This window comes from Artibeus jamaicensis, unplaced genomic scaffold, assembly GCF_021234435.1.
Source record: "Artibeus jamaicensis isolate MK-2021 breed Jamaican fruit bat unplaced genomic scaffold, CSHL_Jam_final contig_467, whole genome shotgun sequence".
Taxonomy (NCBI): domain Eukaryota; kingdom Metazoa; phylum Chordata; class Mammalia; order Chiroptera; family Phyllostomidae; genus Artibeus; species Artibeus jamaicensis.
Window position 1 is genome coordinate 1,135,043 of NW_026521845.1, and position 21,522 is coordinate 1,156,564.

The 21,522-nt window shown below is 48.2% G+C and overlaps 1 protein-coding gene across 1 annotated transcript in view; it reads right to left on the reverse strand.

Annotated features, from left to right (window-relative positions):
* Positions 1 to 21,522, reverse strand: part of DISC1 (DISC1 scaffold protein) — a 242,247-nt gene that overhangs the window by 117,328 nt on the left and 103,397 nt on the right. Inside the window, exon 9 of the mRNA XM_053667294.1 lies at positions 18,609 to 18,797. Within this exon, the coding sequence (XP_053523269.1) occupies positions 18,609 to 18,797 (189 nt within the window). The remainder of the gene's footprint in view (positions 1 to 18,608; positions 18,798 to 21,522) is intronic.

Below are 21,522 nucleotides of genomic sequence, written 5' to 3' on the forward strand. Positions count from 1 at the left end.
GCACATGCCTGGGTTGTGGGCCATGTTCCCAATTGGGGGGCGTGCGAGAGGCAGCCAACTGATGTATCTTTCACACATTGATGTTTCTCTCCCTCTAAAAGAAAAAAGACAGAAAGAAAGCCTTCTCAAAGGAAGCGTTTAAAAAAAATAAATAAACCAAGCATATTCCCTTTAATTAGAAGTTTCCCTACTGTTGCCATGTTTAAAATCAGATATAGTACTATTTTGCAGCTTCAAAAAAATCTTTTTTCATGTATTTATTAACAGAGTGGCAATGTACTTGGCACTCATTTCATACCAATATCTCCGCCATTTATTTTCCCCCGTCACCATCCACATGGCCATTTCAGAATATTCCCCGCCAGGGTCAAGGCAGAAGTTCTAGTCCGTGCTCTGCACGGCCCTGGAAGACTCGTCACCCCAACGTCAGATGAGACAAATGTGAGGTCTACTGGAATTTTAAACAACTCAGCCCAAACTTGTTTGGAACACACACTGCACAGTCAGGCGGGTCTTTCAAAGGGCACAGATCCACTTACTGGCAAACTCCGGCATATTCCTGACCCCCGAAGGGCTGTCTGTCCCCCAATGGCTACATTGGGGGTCATCTCTGATGCCTCCATCTGTCCCTCGATGTAGCCATCAGCAGTGTCAGTGGGGACAGCATAGACACAGCAGCAAAGAAGTCCCTCCATTGCCTCAGAACACCCACCAGTGACCCACAGGCCTCCCTCTCCCTCTGGGCCCTGCCCGGGTCCGTCCTGGCTGACGCTGCTCTGCACTTGGCCACAGGCCGCAGGGCCAGGCCCTCCCACGGGCATTTACTCTTCCACAGAAAGTACCACAGATCGAAATGAATCGAGACTGGGAAACTCCGATCAGAAGAGCCAGAGGTCTGGTGACCTTCGAACGCCAGAATGAGCTGGGGCATGTCTCTTAGATATAGAGCCTGACACACACTTCCAAATTCTTTTCATTCAAACTGCATCAAAAATAATAATAATAATAATAATAATAATAATAATAATAATGACTGAGTAGCATAGGGAATAGAATGGAAAATAAGCCCTGTCCTTAAACAGCCTCCAGTCCGTGAGAGTATGAACTCAGGACCTGAGGGGCAAACAGTGGGGCGCAGTGGTTAACAACGACAAAACTGGGGATCGAAAAGCATCTGCCAGGTCACGGCTAGTGACGTATTGGCCCTTTGTCTTCACACGTGCACGTACGTGGGAGCACGTGTGCACTCACACACACTCGCTCACGCACACACTCCAGGTGGCACCTTGGGCTTGCTGCTTAGCCTCTCTGAGCAACATCCCATCTTCTATAAAACAAGGACAATGACTCCAGCAGAAGCAGACGTGACGTGTGCCAAGGCCCGCGAGCAGCTTGGGCTCTACGATAATAATCACTGATGTGCCTTCATAATGCCTGATTTTCATAAAATATTTAAAATAATCATATGAGCCTAATAATGTCTGTGGATACACAGACCAGGTTCCTCGGGAGTCACAGCTAAAGGTCGAGAGAGGTTAAGTCACCTGTCAAAAGTCACTTCTGGGCCAACTGGGGGAGGAGCCCCAGGTCTTGTGACGGCCAGTCAACTCACGAGGTCACCTCTGACCCTGCAGGCAGACAGACTGTCCAGCACCCACACCAGGGCCCTGCTCCGCAAAGGAAGGGGCCTGGGTGCCAGTGGGAACATGGACTCTCAGGCCCCAGACGCCCCCCAAGTCAGATCTGGCATTTTTGACAGCTCCCCAGGTGATTCAGACACCCCTTCAGGTTTGGGGAGCACTGCCCTGGGCACCTTCCAAAGACGGGCAGCCCCCTCACTTAAATGTTTGCTCAGATGTTTGGCACTTCACTCCACAACTATGCACAGGAAGCCCGCCCTGCGTGGACGCTGCGGGTGTGACCACAACACACTCCCGCACCACACAATGCCGGCTGGTGGCTGCAGTTCGCTGCTGCCCGGAACTCAATCCAAGACACCAGGCATGGCATGTAAGGGACAGCATTTGAGAAATGGGACACAAGTTCACACCATCAAGTCACATGTGTGTATAAGCAAATGCCACCTCTGGTTAAAATAATCATGGTCACAGAAAGGCCAGTTGCCTGAGTCAGACTGGGCTGGGTGCTGTTGTTTCCCACAGGTGGGGCCTTGGGCCAGTGGCCTCCCAGAGATGGGGCCCATCCGAGAAAAGAGCCTTGAACTTCAGGAACCCTCAGATTGTGCCCAGCTTTGTCAGAGCTTCCCGACTCATCCGACATCATTCATTTATTCAGCAAATACCTGAGTGGCACTCCCCGCTGGGGGCAGCTTCTGCGCCAGGAACAAACATCGGCAACAAGGTCACGGAGGCCGGGCAAGCCAGCGGTAGGTGCTCGGCCGAGAACGGACGCAGGTGGAAGGACACGGCCGGAGAAGCCTCTGGGAAGGGCAGGGCTTACCCTGAGCCCCAAATGGCAAACTGACAGACTGTGTGAAACTGGGGTGAAACCATCTCAGGATGAAGGAACAAGCCCGAGGACACGACCTAGCCTGGTGCGTATCCGGGCACGTGAACTCGAAGGAAGGTTCTGGGCGAGTGCAGGGCGGAGGCAGCAACACGGGCTGCGGTCTAACTGGCCGGGAGCGCCCGGGACACACACGCAGAGCAGCCAAGGCCAGGGTCCGGATAACTTCCTGTGTGACTGGAAGTGCTGAAGAGTGTTCAGCCATGATCAGATTTTAAATTCTCTTGTTACAAATGGCGGTAGTAAGTGACCTGTTCTGGCCTGAATTGTGCCCCCCGCCCCCCTTCCTGTGTTGAAGTCCTGACCTCCAGGCCTCAGAATGTGACTCTCTTTGGAGACAAGGTCTTTAGAGAGGTCATTGAGGTTAAAGGAGGTCACTGAGGTGGCCCGAACACCATATGACTAGGGCCCTGCAAAGGAGAGATGATGACACGGAGGTACCTGGCCAGCCATTGAGAAGCCAAGGACAGAGGCCTCAGAAGAAAGCCACCCTGGCCACACCTTGACCTCAGACTTCCAGCCTCCAGATGTGTCAGAAATCTGCTGTACTTACAGTCTTGATTCTGAGGAATAACACGCACCCCTGGGCCGGGCCAGGCACCTGACGTCAATGTCAACAGCCAATGTGAAATCCCGTTGGTTTGAACTGCTAAGCATCTCCACAGTCTACCCGTTCCCCTTGGGCCTCGAGAACGCTGTCCCCATCGCCAGTCACCTTCCCGTCTCTCCCAACCCTAAAACAGCCCCACTGGTGTCCCTGCGGGAGGGTGGCCGTCATGCCCGGCCCAGATCCACTCTGTAGTCTGCAGCCAGAACCCGTGTGGTCTCTTTCATTTCATTTTGGTTTGCTTTTTTAACGCAGATCCGATCCAATCACTCCCTGCTTAAATCTGTTCAGTTGCTCTTTCTTGCTCTTCTGATAACTTCCAAGCTCCTTTAAAGGTGCCCAGGACCGACTGGCCCTGTGGGATTCTGGAGTGCAAGCCCTCCCTCCCCCACCACAGTCAACACCAGCAGCAGGAACTCCAAACAGTCCCTGCAGGAAGCAAGTTCCTTCTCACCTCCCAGTCTTGCTCTTCCTTCTGCCTCAAATGAGCTTTCCGTTTTAACTCCTGCGTGACCGAAGTCACAGCTTCGATACCGCTTATTCCGGAAACCCGCCCCTGGCATCCCACGCTCCCCCATCCAAGCACTTCCGTTTTCTGGGGGCACCGCCGAGCACGGCTGCGCCTCCAGGGCTGGGCACAAGTGGCCCCCGAGGAAGTGAGATGAAAGCAAAGCCAGATTTCCGACTCTAACGACACTCGCACCTCTGAGTCCCTCACCTTCCTGGGCCCCTTCCCAGGCCTGTAACGGATTTTGACCCATATTTTTACACATGTTCTCTTCAACAAAGCCTGCCTCCAAGTGTGTGAGCTTCAGGGCCCACCAGACCTGAACCCACCACCGCTGGCTACGTGGACAAGTGAGCCAGAAAGCGAGGCCCAGGGAAATTAAACATCTACCCCCCGCCCCCGCAGAGCCTGCTTCTCCACGTGGCACAGTCTGCAGGTGCGTGTCCCCCACCACACCCCTCGCGCTCTGTCCAGCCTGCACACTGAGAAAGTCAGCTCCTCAGGGCTGGCCTCCGTGTCCTCATTCGGGGAGGGATGTATGTTTCATTGGGTCTTTAAAATCCTGACCCAAGGTCATGCTTATTATCTTAGAGAGAGGGGGCAGTAGGGAGACAGAAAAGGAAGAGAAACATCAATGTGAGAGAAATATCGATCAGTCGGCTCTCATACGCCCCCCCGAACAGGGACCCAACCTGCAACCTAAGCATGCGTGCTGACCGGCAATCGAACCTCAGCCTTGTGGTTCACAGGACGATGCTCCAACCTACTGAGCCACCTGGCCATGGCTATGCTGCATTGGATTTTATAAGGAATTTCATATGGCATCTCTAAAAGCACCTGCCCAGGAGTTAACACACAAGTGATTCTGAATGTGGGACCACTGGATGGATGACGTGGACACTTGAAACACCATACATCACAAATGCCACCGGTTCTGCAGTAGGTACCCACTGCAGTGGAGTTCGGGTCCAGGAAGCGCCCCGCCCCTGCTCTACAAGCCCAGCACAGACGTCGGGGAGGGGCGCTGCGGAAGACCAAGGACCTCAAAACGCTGTCACCGAGGCTGGGGAAATAGACACTTAAACAAATGACTATAAAATATGCAGCAAGAATTAAATGTCTTCATCTTTGTAACTGTTTCTCTTTATTTAAGAATGTGCTCTTTTTCTCTGTCTCTAAGGAGCCATCTCCACCCTCTGGTCTAAGGTTGGCTCCGTAGTTAATTAACAGCCCCGCGCAGCCACAGAGCCACAGAGCGGCCTCGGGTTCCCACCTGAACGGCACCGAGGGACGCAGTCAATGCTGTGGAGCGAACAAGGTCTTCACTGGCATCACCGTAAACGGCCTTTAGGGAGGTTTTTAAGAAGCCGTGTTTAACTTAGCCAACAGCACAAGTTAAGAAGTTAGAGAATATTCAGCAGCCACCTCCCTCTCTGAGGGAGGCACAGGCATTTAAAACACTTAGAAAGGCATTTGCTCATTTGTAAAGTTTGAACAACAGGACATACCAACAGATGCTCAGGGGTCCGCTGGGTCACGGAGGCACAGCCCGGACAGGAAGCCCCGGACGGTGGGGCCGACCCCACCCCAACCTCTGCAGGAGGGGGTGTGCAAGGCCGTGAGGAGGCAGGGCCCGAGGAAGGACACACCCCTGGCTGGTGGTGGCCTCTACTGCCTGAAGTGATGGGACCTTGGATCCTGTAACTCATGAACCTTCAGCCTGGTCAGTAACAGCAATAGTAAATGGAAATATAACAATAGAGATAATAACAACCTCCTAGGGCTGTTGGAGGACTAAACGAGATAAAGCAGGTAACGCGCGCGATAAATAAGCTATAAATTTTAATTTTTTAACTTTTTCCATATACATATAGTAAAATTTACTGGGGGGTGTGTGTAGTTCCACGGTTTTAACCTATCATGGACTGATTCTTGTGACCATCACCACAAACAAGATACCAAACAATTCCAACAACCCCCAAAATTCCCTTCATGGGCAGACCCTTCCCAGCCCTGTAACCTGGTCCCTATGGGTTCTGTCTTTTCAGGGTGTCATATAAGTGCATCCTACAGGGGAAAGCCTTGCTTGGAGTCTGGCTTCTTTGATTCCACATAATGTATCTGAGATGCATCAAGTTGTTGCAGGTATGAACAGCTTGCTCCTTTTCATCGCTGAGTAGTATTCCAGGTGTGGGTGCACCACGTTCCTCCACGGAAGGACATTGGGCTTCTCTTCCTATTTACGGAAGCCCCATGGACTTTGTTCTCTCCACTCCTGTTGTGAGGCTACTAAAATGTTTTATTCCCCTCTTCTTATCATTCACAATTAAGAAAGGTAACTTTTTATAGTAAAAATAATAGTAAAAAATATATAGTAAAAATAGTAAATAATAGTAAAAATAATATAGTAAAAAAATAGTAAAAATCAATTCATTAGCTAAGAAAGCACCTAGAAGGACACGAACTATTCTTTGCCTCTGCAAATCTGACCTGAATCCCTGCAGACAGGTGTCAGTGTGCTCGGCTCACACCCAAAACAGGCCTGGAGGGGCAGCTCCCACAGTGCCTTCCACCCGCGCACGTTGAAATGACATTAATTTTTTTCATTTTTAACTTAATCTTTAATGTGCTTTTTCCACTACCATTTAATCCCTTTATACCTCGCTCCCCCTAGCAATCACCTCACTGTTGTTCAGGTCCATGAGTCTTTTTTCCTTTGTGCTCAATCCCTCCACCCCCCGACCCACCCCCACTAACTGTCGCCTGCTGTCCATCTATGGGTCCGTCTCTAACAATTAATTTTTTAAGTTCCGGCTTTTCATAACAGCCATGGCAACAGTCAGATGTTTCATGGGCCGCAGAATCTTCTCCATTATTTTCCCAAGTGAGGAATTTCAAAACTATGGAGACCATGTGTGTGCACTGATGAACACATTACATTCTTATCTCTTTCCTACCCATTAATAAATGCTTGTGAACTCTGAAAGCTTGAATAAAGAAGAGTTAGCCTCTCATAATTCAGAACAAACAGCTTGGGGAATAAAAGAAAGAATAAGGGGGGAAGGAAAGGAAAGAGGGTTCATACATAGAAATATATTAGTATCTCACCTAACTTGCTCCTCCCAGGCCAGATTAAGAAGCATTTTCCTGCCGTGTCCGCTCCTCCAACGTCATGCTCTGGGTTCCCAGAATCGCCTGCTTGTTCTGACCAGGACTCATCCCTCTGCAGGAGCCACAGGAAGCCCCACTGCCCTGACGCACGGCCACCGCCTTGCCTCCTCCCCTTCCCTTTATCGGAGTCCTTACGTGGAGAATTAAACACAATGCTGCTTCCATACGGAATGCAGACCATCAGGGGTTTTTTTGCTAAGGCAGAAAAAAAAGACCACAAACTATGTCTTGATGCCAAATTGCTCTCCCCAGTGTTTGAAGGGGCCCCATTGCATCACGCTTCATGGAAGGAAAAATGGCCCCATGTAATTTGGTCACTGAGAACGCAGAGGAGAATTTGCTTTCGAAGTTTCCATTTCTACCTCCATATTATCTATCACCCGAGGCCAAATGGCAGGCATGTGCTGTGTGTGGTAATTAGATGTGAACAGCCACCCTTTGGGATAAGAAGTCCCTTCCCCTGTGTTCACACTCAAGTGCCCCATGCGCTTCCCACTGGCAGTGTGGGCTGGCTTCAGTACCTAGCAGAGCTTGGCAAGAGGAGATGGCCTTCCTAATTGCCATTGCGAGAACCACAACTGCAAGTGACTTTGAAGCATATGGTAAACTTCATTATGCGAAAGTATAATAGCTTCTACTCCAGGGCTCATGATGAATATTAATGTCAGGGCTTCTGAGAAAAATGTGCTCCAAATTTCACATTGTACAAAACCCTTTCAATACCGAAGAGGGCGTTTACTTATATAATCCTCAGGCTTCTTCAGAGACGCCACTGAATATTCCATTCAACATGGCAGAGTGGACTGAATAACCATGGAACATGAAGGGAGGGGTAAGGATTGCCTTCTCGGTACCAAGTCAAGCTTCAGGCAGGACAAGAACCGAGTCAACTATAAATACGGGTACAAAGACAGACAGAATGTCCCCACAGGAGAGCCCAGATGGGTCTGTGGCCAGAGGACGTCCTGACCTAGAGCTCCGGGGAAGGCACTCCCGGCGAGAGGTGGAGGAGGCTTCACATCCTTCGTCCACAGCCCACAGAGGTTGTGGGAAGTCTAGAGGGTCAGAGGGAGCGGCCAGGGTGAAGCTGAGAAGGAAGGAATGCAGGGAGGAGACGCCAGGGCGGGGAAGGCTACGGGACATTCCCAAGGCGGAGGAGAGGAGCCAGGCAAGAATGCAGATGCTGACGGGGAGCAGCAGAAAGCCGTGGGAAGATGTGGCGGGACGTCTCCTACCCAACAGGCGCAACGGGCAGGAAGGTGCTTTCTGGGAGCCCGAGCCCCGGTGACTTACTATGAGGACACGGACTCAGGGGAGAGCGGTCTTTAACTCGACGCCCAACGCACTCACTGTCTACAGAGAGACGGAGTGCGAGCTGTCGCAGACCCAACCTCCCTCCGTGAAAAGCTGCTGACGGTTTAAAAGGTCGGCGGGTCTGGCATTCTTCCAGGACAAGAACGCCCTTTATCTCCCCGGTTCTTTCATTTTCTCCCCCGGCTTCAGCTTCGGGGCCACGGCCCCCGACAGACACGCTCCTCCAGTCCAGGGAACGGCAGCTGGCGTTGGAAGAAAAACACCCCTACAGGCGGGTGCTGTTCCTCTAATGGGTCTGTTGAAGAAAATTAGGAGTCATTTTTTAAAAAGGCCAAAGACAGTGAAGTGTTACACAGGCAGAAGAAGTAAGACAGTGGCTATGAAACCGCACGCCCCCCTCAGCTTCTGCATTTTAATGATGGTGAAATGTACATTACTGCCTTCCAAGATTTGTTGTAAACTGCCAGGCCGGTTCACTCCAGTCCCAAGTGCAGCAGTCGCCTGTCTGTCACAAGTGTTCGGAAGGCCGGGCCTAACGGTCACTCACTCACTCGGCGGCAACGGGCTGCCTTTCTGTGCTGACCTGTCTGTGTTGTCCCTGCTTAAATCATTTGTGTCCTAATGTCTTAAGCAGTTTCAAACTCATTCTGAACTGTAATGTCAACATGTGATCATTATTTACAAAGAACCTTCTTGTGGCCCACTATCAATCAGGATAATTGGGTTAATTTCACACACATACACAAATAGGAAAAAAGGATAGCAACCACATTATATAAAGAGGATGACACCATCGAGTTCTCTCCCCCTACCTCACAAAACGAAAACAGGACGTGGGTAATACTCAATGAAAAAAATTATAAAGGCACAAAAAGTAGCGCCTTCAACCTCACTATTAGTCAAATACATGCAAAAGTGAGGCATGAATTAAACACCCCTTTATTATTATTACGCTAATAATCTTGGAAGAGATAATACCCAGTACTGGTAGCATCAATTAACTTGGTATTTAAAAGTCACTTTGCAGCACATACCAAGCCATAGAAATGATTATGCTCTTAGGCTCAGTAATTCCAACCTGACCCTTTTTATCAGAAAGGAATTCATAACAGGGTCATTAAATACATCAAAACAAAAGGCTAGTTGCGTGGTATACTGACTCTAAGAATACCATGAAGATGACAAATAAGAGGTTAAAACACCATGTTGTGACAGGGAAACGTAAGTACATGAGGCAGAGTGCGGCCTTGGAGCCAGATGGGCCCGAGTCACCCCCCTGCCCACCCCCCGCAGCTCTCTGAGCTCACACGGCCGGTTTCAGCCCCTGTAGACAGGAAGGACAAATGGATCTCAACGGAGCAGGTGTGAGGACTGAGTGACATAACGCTCCCCTCATTGTCGAGTGAGGCTAAGGGCAGAGAGAAGAAGCACCGTCGTGTCCACCCACTGAGCACCGTGCGCAAAAGCCCACCAGAGTCCAGGCACGAAGAAGCAAGTGAAAACGAGACCAGGGGCTCTGCTGGGGAAAGGTGTCCACTGCAGACTCTTTGTTCAGGTTTAAACGTGGCTTTTATTCTTGCAATCAATGATAGGATCTTCTTTGTAGAATAAATTAAAAATTGAAAAAAAAAACTACTAGAGTAAGTTCAGGAATTTTATGAGCTTCACCTTCAGAGGATTCTTATATAATCTAAAGGAATATTTACTTTGCCTCCAAATGTTGACACATTCTCAGGATTCCAGACCACAGGGGAATTTCAGAGTTTGGTGACCTCCTCTGGGCAGAGATGAAGCTTGGTACTGGGCTCCCTGCTGCCCTCAGTCTCTGCCAGGGGGGCGGGGGGTGGGGCTGAGGCTTGGTGAAGGGCAAACAGACATTGGCCACATTGTAATTACCTGTCTTGCTGATACAACTGGGACCTGTGCGCCAAAGTCAAGTGCTGGGACAGACAGCGTTAAAGACAAGCTCAAGATTTCAGTCACATTGTCCGAGCAAGAATCGGCTTCTTTTCATTGCGTGCACCCTGAAACCACAAAGTGATTGCCTTCAACCTTTCTGGGGGAAGAGAATGTCATATTTAGGGGTACATGAGGCGTGACACATAGGAAAAGAGAGATGTTCAAAGTGAGCTAAAATAACCCAAATCATTTTGGCAGAGGAAAAGAGAATTTAAAAGTTGGGTTATAATTAATGTGTAAGCAAAGTACACAATCCATCGTTAGTGACTTACAAAGACTTTGGAAAGTATAATGGCAAAGTAGAAGTAAAATGACATTCTATAACTCTGTGTGCATGGGAAACGTGAGCCCGTCTAGTTGATAAAGTTGTAATGAATGAGTCAAGTCAGTAAATCGTGAAGCATCTCTTGATGGTTTCCGCTCGCCACACTATCAGCGTCAAACTCTCATGCGCCGCTGGCTTGTTACTGCCCACCCTGCAGTGATCCGACCCTCCCCACTATTTAAAAATGTGGGGAAAACTGGATGAGGCAGAATGGCCACCCCCAAATACGAAAGTACAGTGGCCCTCCGCTGGGCAGCCGAGCAGTCAGAACAAGCAACATTTATCATTATGCCCTCTCCTTCACGAGGGCTAAGAAAACCTGAAAAATCAAATTAACAACAAATGACGATCTCGCAAATAACGCGTGTCTCTCTTGGGTTGCTAGAACATATGGCGGCTTCAAAGCAGAGGAAGTCCGCGGCGGAAATGGCAGGAAGCCATCCTTCACGGCAACGCCAACGAGGAAAACACGGTATTTCTTACAAAATTAATCACTGAAAAACCGGACAGCATAAAGATGTCATAGTTAACCTCAATAAAATAAATTCTGCAAAGCCTCACAAAATTGAACTCAATAAAAAAATTTGCCTTCATTCTTCAAAGGCCTAAATTATAGAATATTTTTAAATGGTGTTTTATTCAAAGTTGAAAAACCCACTCAAAAGAAGCTTAGAAAGCTGGCCATCGCATTTTGCAAGTTGAATTTCTTGTAGCCAACGGAATGACACGTTAGCAAATTCTTACAGGCACGCAGGGCTGATGGAAATCCTGTACCAGAAACCCGGGGGAGCGTATCAATCTGCGTATCCCTAGGGCTGTATTTATGGGACCACGGAGGGGAGCACTGCATGTAAGCACTTCCGAACAGGAAGCAGAACTATCAATAGGCCTTTGAAAAAAATATCAAAAAGCCATTTAAAGTTAACAAATGTATACCCAATTCAATGGCCATAGTTCAACTTCTTTCTCATTTGCTATGGTATTCCAAGTCCCTCTTGGTCACCCTTCAACAGTAAAGGATTTGGGTTTTAACAACACAAATCCGTGATGATCGTAAGGGCGCTAGAACTTCCTGTTGAGTTCAGTGCTCCATCTGGTAATCATAAAACTGCAAGTAGCAGATCATCATGTCAGGCATCAAATGTAAAGAGTGTACTTAGAAATTTCAAAAAAAGAATAAAGCCTCTCCTTCCAGGACCCCAACATCCATAAGGGTGATTGTTCCTGGGTTGCAGCCAGGGCTCAGGGACCAAGAGGAAAGTAACCGACACCTGCCACTGAAGAGGAAGGGACGGCACAGGGGAGTGGCTCCTTCCTTTGGGAGAACACACCCAATCCATTACAGCTGCCGCAGTCTCGTCACACAGCCGGAGGGCCCAAGGACCCTGCCGCAGATCCACAATACAGCGCAAAGGGATAAGAAACCCTAAAACAATGCCTTTTAAACCCATGAGGATCTGTGTAAAAGACAATATGAACAAGAGCATTAAGTTCTACCAATTCCGGTTAAGTTCTAATGATCACAGTAATAACAATCCCTTTTCAAATCATGACACAATGCTGAAGTGGTTGAATGGGAAGTTTCCGCTCCCACCCAGGAGCGTCTGAAAACGGGGGGGGGGGAGAAGGAACTGCTGGAAATCCGGTGATTAGGGTGTGGAACAGTCTGCAGCACGTGGTGCAGTCCACCCGACAAGTGGTCCCCTCCCCCAGGCTCAGCACGTGGGCGGCCTCTAAAAATCATTTGGGCCCACTCACCACCCTTCTAGCTTAATCTGCGGGAGGCTGTGTATGACAGTGTGTGTGTGTGTGTGTGTGTGTGTGTGTGTGTGTGTGTGTGTGTGTATGAACATGTGCACACACCAGTGCTATCAGAAGCCCAGGGTCCAAACGAAATGTAGAAAGACTAGGACAGACACTGCCTGCCGAGAATGATCTACAAAGCAGACCGTCGGTGGAATACTTACGAGTCGCATACGCCTTCCCTGTTACATAGAATCAAGTTCCGGCCCCAAACGAGCCTCTCAAAAACTGCAGCTGGGCACACAGTCCAGTTCAAATCCTCACTGCATTCCCACCCGGCGGCTCAGCGACTGAAGTACCCGTGAGGAAGCGTAGAAAGCAAAGAGAGAAGGAAGAGACAAGAGCAAGGATTTGTAAAACATTACATGGATAAAAATAGTGGGAGGAGATCAGAAACAGTCGAGAGTGAGAAAAAAATGAACAAAGGTGGACAGAATCGTGGCAATTCGAAATCAGAAGGAACTAGATGAAATGGTGACCGAGTAGCCTCAGTGGTGACCCAGTCTGGTTAATTCTGTACCAGGAAGTCCTCGCAGGGTGCCTGGCATATGGTCAGTGCTCAATAAATACTTACTGAAATGATGGATGGATAGATGGATAGAGAGGAAACTCAGAGTTCTGGTTCTGCTGTGTCTTAATGTAGCAACTGAGAAGCAGAGAAACTTCGGTGACTTATGAAAGATCTCTCATTCATCAGACCTCACGTGTGCCAGGTGTGACGAGATGGGCCAACAACAGACCTGAAGCCAAACTGGGGCCTCCCCCAGCCTACGTCGGCTTTTGACACTGTTACGGAGATGCCTCGCAAAACGACTGTCACAATTATTTAAGAAAAGAGGAAGAAAGTTAATTGCAAATTTCAGGCTCAGAAATTCACAGGCAAAGGTGGCCGAGGAGAAATAACCATACTCACACTGGTACAAAGATATATTTGGAAAGAAAAACCAGGGAGAGAAATTAAAAATGCAAATATCTATTTAACTGGGGTTCTAATAAAATAATAAATCAAAGATTAAATGCTGAGATGTGAAGGCTCCGCTGATGAGAAAAGATGTGGAAATTTTTTTTAAGTTTTCCTCCCAAAGTTTTCATTACATACATCTTTCTTACACACAGAGATTTCCCACGTAGAAAGGCAGGCACAAACAGTTCCCACACAACATCTCGGCTCCCCCCCAGACAGAACCTGCGGCACTCATCTGGTTCCGAGACGGAGTTCAGTCCTCCATTGGCAAGAGCTCTGACACCCTGCCGGCCCAGACAGCCAAGGTGTCCACAGCACAGGCCTTCGTCAAAGCTCACAGGGAACAAGTGGCACTGGTGAGTCTGCAGAATATGACCTCGAGCTGTCCTTCGGGCCCTGCATCTCGTCTTTGAGTCACGTCACACATCACAGGAAGACTCCATATTTAAACCTAATTAGCCCGAGCTCCTATGGTGTGATATGTTAACGTAATCTTCTTAAACTTGGGGCAAACTTTGAATGACTCTCTTAAGAATCTGCTGAGCCCTGACCTGTGCAGCTTAGTTGGTTGGAGCGTCATCCCATAAACCAAAAGGTCGCAGGTTTGATTCGTGATCAGGGTGCGTGCCCATGTTGTGGGTTTGGTCCGAGAGAGGCAACCTCTGGATGTTTCTCTCCCTCTCTCCGCCTCCCTTCCCCTCTCTCTAAAATTAACAGGCCTGTCCGCAGGTGAGGATTTTTTAAAAGCTGCTGAAAAACTAGATTTTTTTGTGAAAAATAAAATACATACCCACAGATCTGAAGCTGGTGTTTCAGTCCATCCATCCTGAACCTTTTCTTTGAAAGCATCCCCTTACTCTCCCCCCAGAGATGGCTGGTAACAGACACAGGAAAAGCACGTTTGCATTTGATATAAATCTGTTCGTGAGGCGAGTCTACTGTGCTCTCAAAAAAAGTGTCTGAGAATTCCTGAAAACCCTGTGCGCTGACTTGCTTTCAGGAAGGACAGGGGTGACTTCAGCTGCCTCTGTGTTCTGGCCTCTGGGAAGCTCACAATGACATCGTATTCTCAGCCAACACAATGAACACTCATCATTAGCATTTTCTTCTGTCCCAATGCTTAAATTTTAGTTTTCCTTGTTAATTTGCTTGTTTATATATCACATACATGTGTGCGTGTGTTTAAATATGTATGTATTTTTTCTCCAATTTTTTCCAGCTCTCCAGCTCCTTCACCCACAAAAAAAAGGCACCAGAAGATTTTATTTTTCCAGTCTAACTTTCCTGGAAACCACTTTTAAATACATCTGATCAATGTGGAAAGCGATCAGTGCCTAGATATGCAAAACTCGTAACACACAAGATCTCTCAACCCAAAGCCTTTTTTTACTAGGTGTGAGGTGACCTCCCAAAGAAGTTTCACCCGTGGAATTCACAGCTAAAGACACTAGTGTCTCATGCTTTAGGGCACCATCCTTACTTTTATGAGCTATTTCAAGCTCAATGATTATGAAGTCATCCAAAAACAAGAGCAGGATTGTGTTGGTGTGGACATATGGTCTTTCTAATCTAAAGCAAGAGGCAGCTACCAGCCCTAAACCATAATTTACCAATCAAGTCCTCCCCAACTTGACTCCTGAACATCCTGCCACTCCCTCCTCCCTCCCGGAAGGCAAATGAGTTCAAACTGGACACAGCCCTCCGTCGCTCCCAGAAAAGAAGAAATCCTGCCATTTGACATTTGCACAGAAAAGTCCTCAATGTTTCTTAAGCATCTTCTGCTGGATTCCTGAGAGCTCACTGGGCCACAGACCCAGCTGGGGTTTTGAGCTACATCCACAGTATTTTCCTAGAAGGGCAGCAGGCAGAAAGTGGGAAAACGCATTAACATGCTAATGACGTCCTATTTAAAATTCCAATCCTGATTATTCTGTGATTAAATCTCTCCCCTTGACGTCTGCTTCCTCTACATGTGAGTTACAGCATGAAATCAACAATGTTAGTAAAGTACAATACAGATTACCAGCCAGGGAGGGAAACCTGGGACACTCGGGGCTGTCTTCTTTCTGCAAAGCAGATGTAGCAAACTGAAAAAGTTACGTTTTTCATCCCACCCTCCCTTAAAAAAAAGAAAACATTGCAATGCACAATAATTAAAAGTTTACGGTTAATTTCCATAAGCATTCAGGGGTCGAAAGATAGACTGAGCTTTTGATTCTCTTTCAGTGCACTGGAAATTGCTCAGAATTCATACACATCCCCCTGAAGTCTCAAGAGCAGCTGACAAGGATTAAAGTACGACCCTTTCTCCCTGCTTTGGAGACAGGCGCCACTGTGACACAGGTCAGCAGGTCCAGTGATGTCTCGGTGTCCCTCTGCCCGTGAGCCTATTTCAGTCCCTGTCATCACACTGTGCTGCCTGCTGACCCCCAGGCTGACCGGCCATCTCAGGCGACACCAGCACATTCCATGAAAAGCTGTCAAACTTATCTCTGCCCTCATGACATTGGAAAATAAATGTTTGAAATTTTTTTAAAAGACCCAAGGTGTGGGTCTATAATTAAAAATAAAAGAATATCTGGCCCCAGTAAGCAAACAAGTATTTGTGGTACATTTACCATTTCTGAAGATTCCCTGATGGACCCTGCAGTGGTCCCCCAATGACACATGAGAACAGAGCTGTGACCTCAGAGGAGTTACGACCTGGCCGGAGTCAGAAGGCGAGATACACGGTCTGACCCTAGGCAACCAAGTCCCTCAGGGATGAGTCACCACACGCTCACTGCTCGTCAGGCAGGCTGCTCCCGAGCTACACCACAAAACGCCCGAGGCTGCGACCGCCCCCTCTGCTATAGACTCGGAGCCCCTGGCTGGACTCGGGCAACCATGAGACGGGGTCAGCCGTCGCGCCCGAGCGTCACAGGCCGAGGGGTACAGATGAACAGGACAGAAGAGTCTGGGGCCCTGGCCTCCCTGGAGTTGCTCGTCCAGCCCCGAAGTGCCTTTTTCTCCCGAAAGCTGCACTCTGCACCATTGCTGGAAATCCAAATCTGTTTGTAGGCCCACCACATAAAGTTCATTTCCTAAATAGTCTTTTTTCAAAACGTTTTGTCTAATATGAAAAAGAGTCAGCTCAGTCCTGGCCAGTGTGGCTGAGTGGACTGAGTGCCGGCCCATGGACCAAAGGGTCATTGGTTTGATCCCCAGTCAGGGCACATGGCTGGGTTGTGGGCCAGATCTCCAGGAGGGGTCCCACAAGAGAAAACCACACATTGACGTTTCTCTCTCTCTCTTTCTCCTTCCCCTCTCTCTAAAAATAAGTAAACAAAATCTTTTAAAAAAGAGTCAGCTCATGGTACACAAATGCCCAGGCCCACTGTTCCTTTGTATTTGCTCCACCTTTCAGCTCAAGAGCTTCCCTGGGAACATTCAACTGTCAAAACCCACCAAAGAACAGCGGATGGACTTTGGCCTGGCTTTGCTGCATTGTAAAAGATAAAAGCTTTACCTGACGAAGGAGCTCCTTATTTATTTATTTATCCCTTGGTCCCCTGCCCTGTCACCAACCCGGGGGTATTCACTTGGCGCCCCCCCCAGCCGAGCCCCCTCAGACTGCTTAAAAATTAGCCCCAGGCAAAAGCGTGGAGAGAGGATAGCTGATGCCGCAGAATCCAGGCACAGGCCCCAGCACGCATTCCCAACAGTAACGAGCCATCTGCAGTTTAGAGTCATCCGTGCTAACAACCTCCCACTCCACGTATTTATGTTTTATTCATCATTTCCCAAATACTTGGTGAAGTGACAATGATGAGATTCAAACAATACTGTACAGCTCTTCCTTTAAAGAAAGAGATATTAATGGCTTTCAAGAGCTCAACGGTTCCAATGAACATGTTGCTGTACTAAATTTGTCTAAATTTGTTCACGTCTTCTTTATTCTTAGGCATAGTAGGAGATTCCTCACTTTGTGCCAAAACTGGTGTGGTGAGGATATGTGAAACGTCTTAGGTTTCATTGTTTATCCGATTTTTACAAGTCGGGAGCAAAACTGTATTTAAAACACACAATGCTCATTTCTATCGGAACTTAAAACCACACCGTTACACCTTGGGGGGAGTGAGCTGCTGTTTCTTGGCACACCGAGGCTCAGATGTGCAGTCTCTTGTTATGTATTTGGCAAAAATGAGGCTCCGGGGAAAAGTGAAAAAAAAAAAAAAGAAGCTCTGAATTGAGCCAATGTTGGGGTGTCCATAGCTAAAAAGACAAGGTAACGTTGAACCCCCTAACTCCACGAAGAAACCGCTATAAAACTTAGCAAGCCTTTCAGACTAACTTTACTCCTAGTAAAATGTCACATCTAATTTCAGCTACCTGATTTCAAAGCTAGCTACCTAATATCCCCAGTCTTTTCCTACTTCTGATACAATGAGCGTACATTGTAAATACAGTTACTCTCGGTACATGTACCTTCCATCTTCCTGGTAAACATTTACCCAGGGGCCACAGTGTGCTGTGTGTGACCTCTGCCCCCCAGACACCCAGAGTTCCCTGGGGAAATGCAAGGGCGCACGCACCTCCTTGATAAGTTACTTCATTTCGTCTATACCACTTAATGAAACCATATGACAGGTATCATTTTCCTCATTTTGCTGGTAAGGAAACAGGTTCCACCATCCAATAGATTTTAAATCTGGATTTGCGTCATATGATTTCATTCTGCACATTAGAAACTGAATCACCATAACTTCGCTTTTTTTTAAGAAGTCAGTGTTTCACTAAATTTGGACTGAACTGGCATCTTATGAGACCGTCCCTCAGGGAGCAAACCGCGAGATGCCCTCAGTCACCCTTAACAAGGGCAGGGGCCGAGGAACAGGAGGAGCGAACCCCCTCCAACAGGCAGCCGCTCTGGCTCAGGCCGCTCTGGCGCCTCCCATCTCATCCCTCAGGGCGAGCAGCTCCCAGAAAAGCTCCCGCAGAGAAGAGGCCCTTCACGGGCTCTTCTCGGTGCTCTCAGCATCAGCCTGCTCTCGTCCGCGGCTGTTAGAGCCAGAACACAGAGCCAGAGGACAAAAGGAAGATGCCTGTCAAACCGAGAAAATTCTCAAGGCCTGTGCCAAGGGTGAGATTGCTCCAAATAATCACAAGGCCATTAGCACATCCAGGGAGAGGAGGGGGAAGAAGAGAGGAAGAAACAAAGGACATCACATGTGATGTGAAACAAAAGCTGCCAGGAAATTCTACTCCACTGGCCAAGGCTCCTGGCAAAAAAGAAAAGAAGAAGAAAGAACGAACAATCATTCAGGAGAAGTGTGGTGGGCTCCAGGCCACCCTGCCCGTGACGTCCACATGAAGCCCAGAGGGACCCGCCCGGCCAAGCCACATGTAAATCTCATGCATACGTCACCAGGCGACACTTGTGCCTTCTTACCGTGGGCCGCCTTCCCATGGTCCAGGTCCCTCCGCAGCCGGCTGTAATCCTCTCGAACGCTCCCCAGCTTGCGGACGCTCCTGGAGCTCAGCACGGACAGCGTGTGGAGGAGTGCCTCCAGCCCTTCCCGCTCCGAGGCCAACGCTCTGATCTCCTCGGTGAGCTCCTTAGCTGTCCCGAAATGGCTGCCTGCAGCGCATCGCGAAAGAGGGGAGGAAAAACACGTTTACAGCGTCCCCACACACAGAAGGTGCAGCCACAGCTAAAGTGCACTAACAGTGCACAAAGCCGGTGAATTTGCAAGGGTGGGCTTCTGCGGGGGACGCTGGACGGGCACTGCCCATCCTCCCTGAGCTGGAAGCACCGCCAGCCCCTTTACCGCCTTATTCCTGTTACGCCTGTTCTGATGGTTCCATTGGCCAATTCATGTCCTGGGGAAGCCCCGTTGTATCCGGACATTCAAATACTCAAATGTCAAAGAGGTGAAATACTAGGGTCAGATGGAAAGGGACTGGGCCATGCAGTCACGTGAGACCGAAAGTCAAATCCTAGTCCCCCTGTTACTCTGAATGGCACACGGAATGACCTTGAGCAAAGAATGTATCCTATGTAGTGTCTGGGCAAACTTCTTATAAAATATCATTGCACCTGCTTGCTAAGTGGTGGCGAAAATAAACATGAAATTCTGTAAGGCACTGAGCAAAACATATGGCATACTGAATTTAGCGAAGTCACAGGATACAAAGTCAAGAAGCAAAAATCAATTGTATTTCTCAGTATCAGCACCAAACAATTAGAAGATGAATTTTTCACATACACGAAATACTTTAAAAGTCAAAACAGCTATGGGTAAAATGTTAAGGAACATGTAAGATGCCTACACAGAAAACCATTTTTAAAACTCAAAGAGAAATTAAAGAAAATAAATAATTAGAAAGATACATATGCATACATTGGAAAATTGAATATTATTCAGATTACCATTTTCCTCCAATCGATCTACTGGTTCAATACAATTCTAATCAGATTCTCATGTGTGTCTTCTGTAGAAACTGACAAGCTTATTCTAAAATGTAAAAGAAAATGCAGCCACCTAGTTAGACCAAACAATTCTTGAAAGGTAGAATGAAATAAGAGGATATACACTACGCGAACTTGAACTAACACTGAAGCTACAGCATGTCAAGACAGAATGACAGAGACAGACAGACAACCAGGTCAATGGAACAGGACAGACAGCCAGAAGTAGACCACAGTCGTCTGGTTTTCACCCAAACACCAAAGCCAGTCAGTGAGGGAAAGAGAGTACTTCCAACAAATAGTGCTGGAGCGTGCGTTCCAGGAATGAGAAGGTTAGCCGTGTGCCACAGCTCAAACCACGCACGAGACTGAATTAGAGAGAGATGGCGGACCTGCTGCAGAGCCAAAAATGATAAAGTTCGTGGAAGAAAATACGGTAGAATCTCTCTCTGACTTGGGAGTAGGCAAAACATTTTGGATAGGACACAACAAACACTAACTATAAAAAAAGCATTTGTAAATGGACTTTATCAAAATTTAAAAACTTCTACCCGTCCAAAAAAATACCGTTAAGAAAATGAATAAGCCAGCCTCAGCCTGGGAGAAAATACCCACAATACATATACATCTGACAAAGGACTTGAATCCTGCAACTCGATCATTAAAACATACGTGACCCTGTTGGACAATGGGCAGAGGACTTCACAGTCACTCACTCTGTAAACCATGTGAGACATCCAAATGGCTCGCAGGCACATGAAAAGGTGTTGGTCATCAGCGGTCACCAGAAAAAGGCCAGTTAAAGCTTGAGGGTCACCAGCAAAGCATGCAAGCAGCTCACGCTCACTGGACTGCGATTCGGCTTGGCAAGGCTGTGGAACACCCAGAACTCTCGGTCTCAGTGGGGGTGTGAAAAGGTGCAACCAGCCCCTCGCAAAGGTAAACACACAGCTCCCCTTTAATCATCAATTCCACGTCTCGGCATTTACCCAAGAGAAATGAAAATACAGCCAAAAAATGCTCTCGGGTGTTCACAGTGGCTTTACTCATGGCAACCCCAAACTGGAAAAACCCACGTGTTCAGTAAGACAAAGATACGCACACGCAGTGAGAGTCCACACTGCGGAAGACGGCTCAGCGAGAAAGAGGTACCAACCCGCCACGCACGCCGGGACATGGAATTATTTTAAAAAGGACACAAAAGATGCACTCCACATGATTGCACTGATGTACGTTGGTACCTTTTTCCCACAGAGCACTCCAAACAGGCAAAACTAATCCATTGGAGAAGCTACCAGAACAGAGCTGTCTGGGGAAGGGTGGCCCAGGAGGGGGGCTCATGTGACGACTGGGAGGGAGCGCAGGTGATGTTTCCGGGTGATGGACAGACCGTGATGGGGCTGCTGACACCCCAGGGGTCAAAATTCACAGAACTAGACTCTCAAGACCTGCGCATCCCACTGAAAGTAAAACACGTCGCTATAAAAGAGGGGAAACACGGGGCTGAGCAAACGTGGGTTTACGGTTGTACAAAAAACGACACAAGGATTAATAAATAACCGTACAGGAGTAAACCGCTGTGTGGAGTCACAACTGTAAACCTGCTTTCGCCTCACACCGTACATTGGGAAACGTTTGAACAGGAAAATTACAGCACGCATTAATACGTACATCCACTAGTGAGTGCTCCACAGGAGTCGGTTACAGCCAGCGTCACGGTGAGAACTGCAAACCTCGTTTAAGCCTCGCTGCGACCCTGGCAGGGAGGTGATGGCTCGAGGTATCTATCCCAAGATGCATTTTTCTTAAACATGTGCACATCTCTCATCTGGGGGTGAGTCTTACAGCCACTGTTAGCCGGGGGGCAGTCCGGACAAATGTGTTCCTGCGTGAC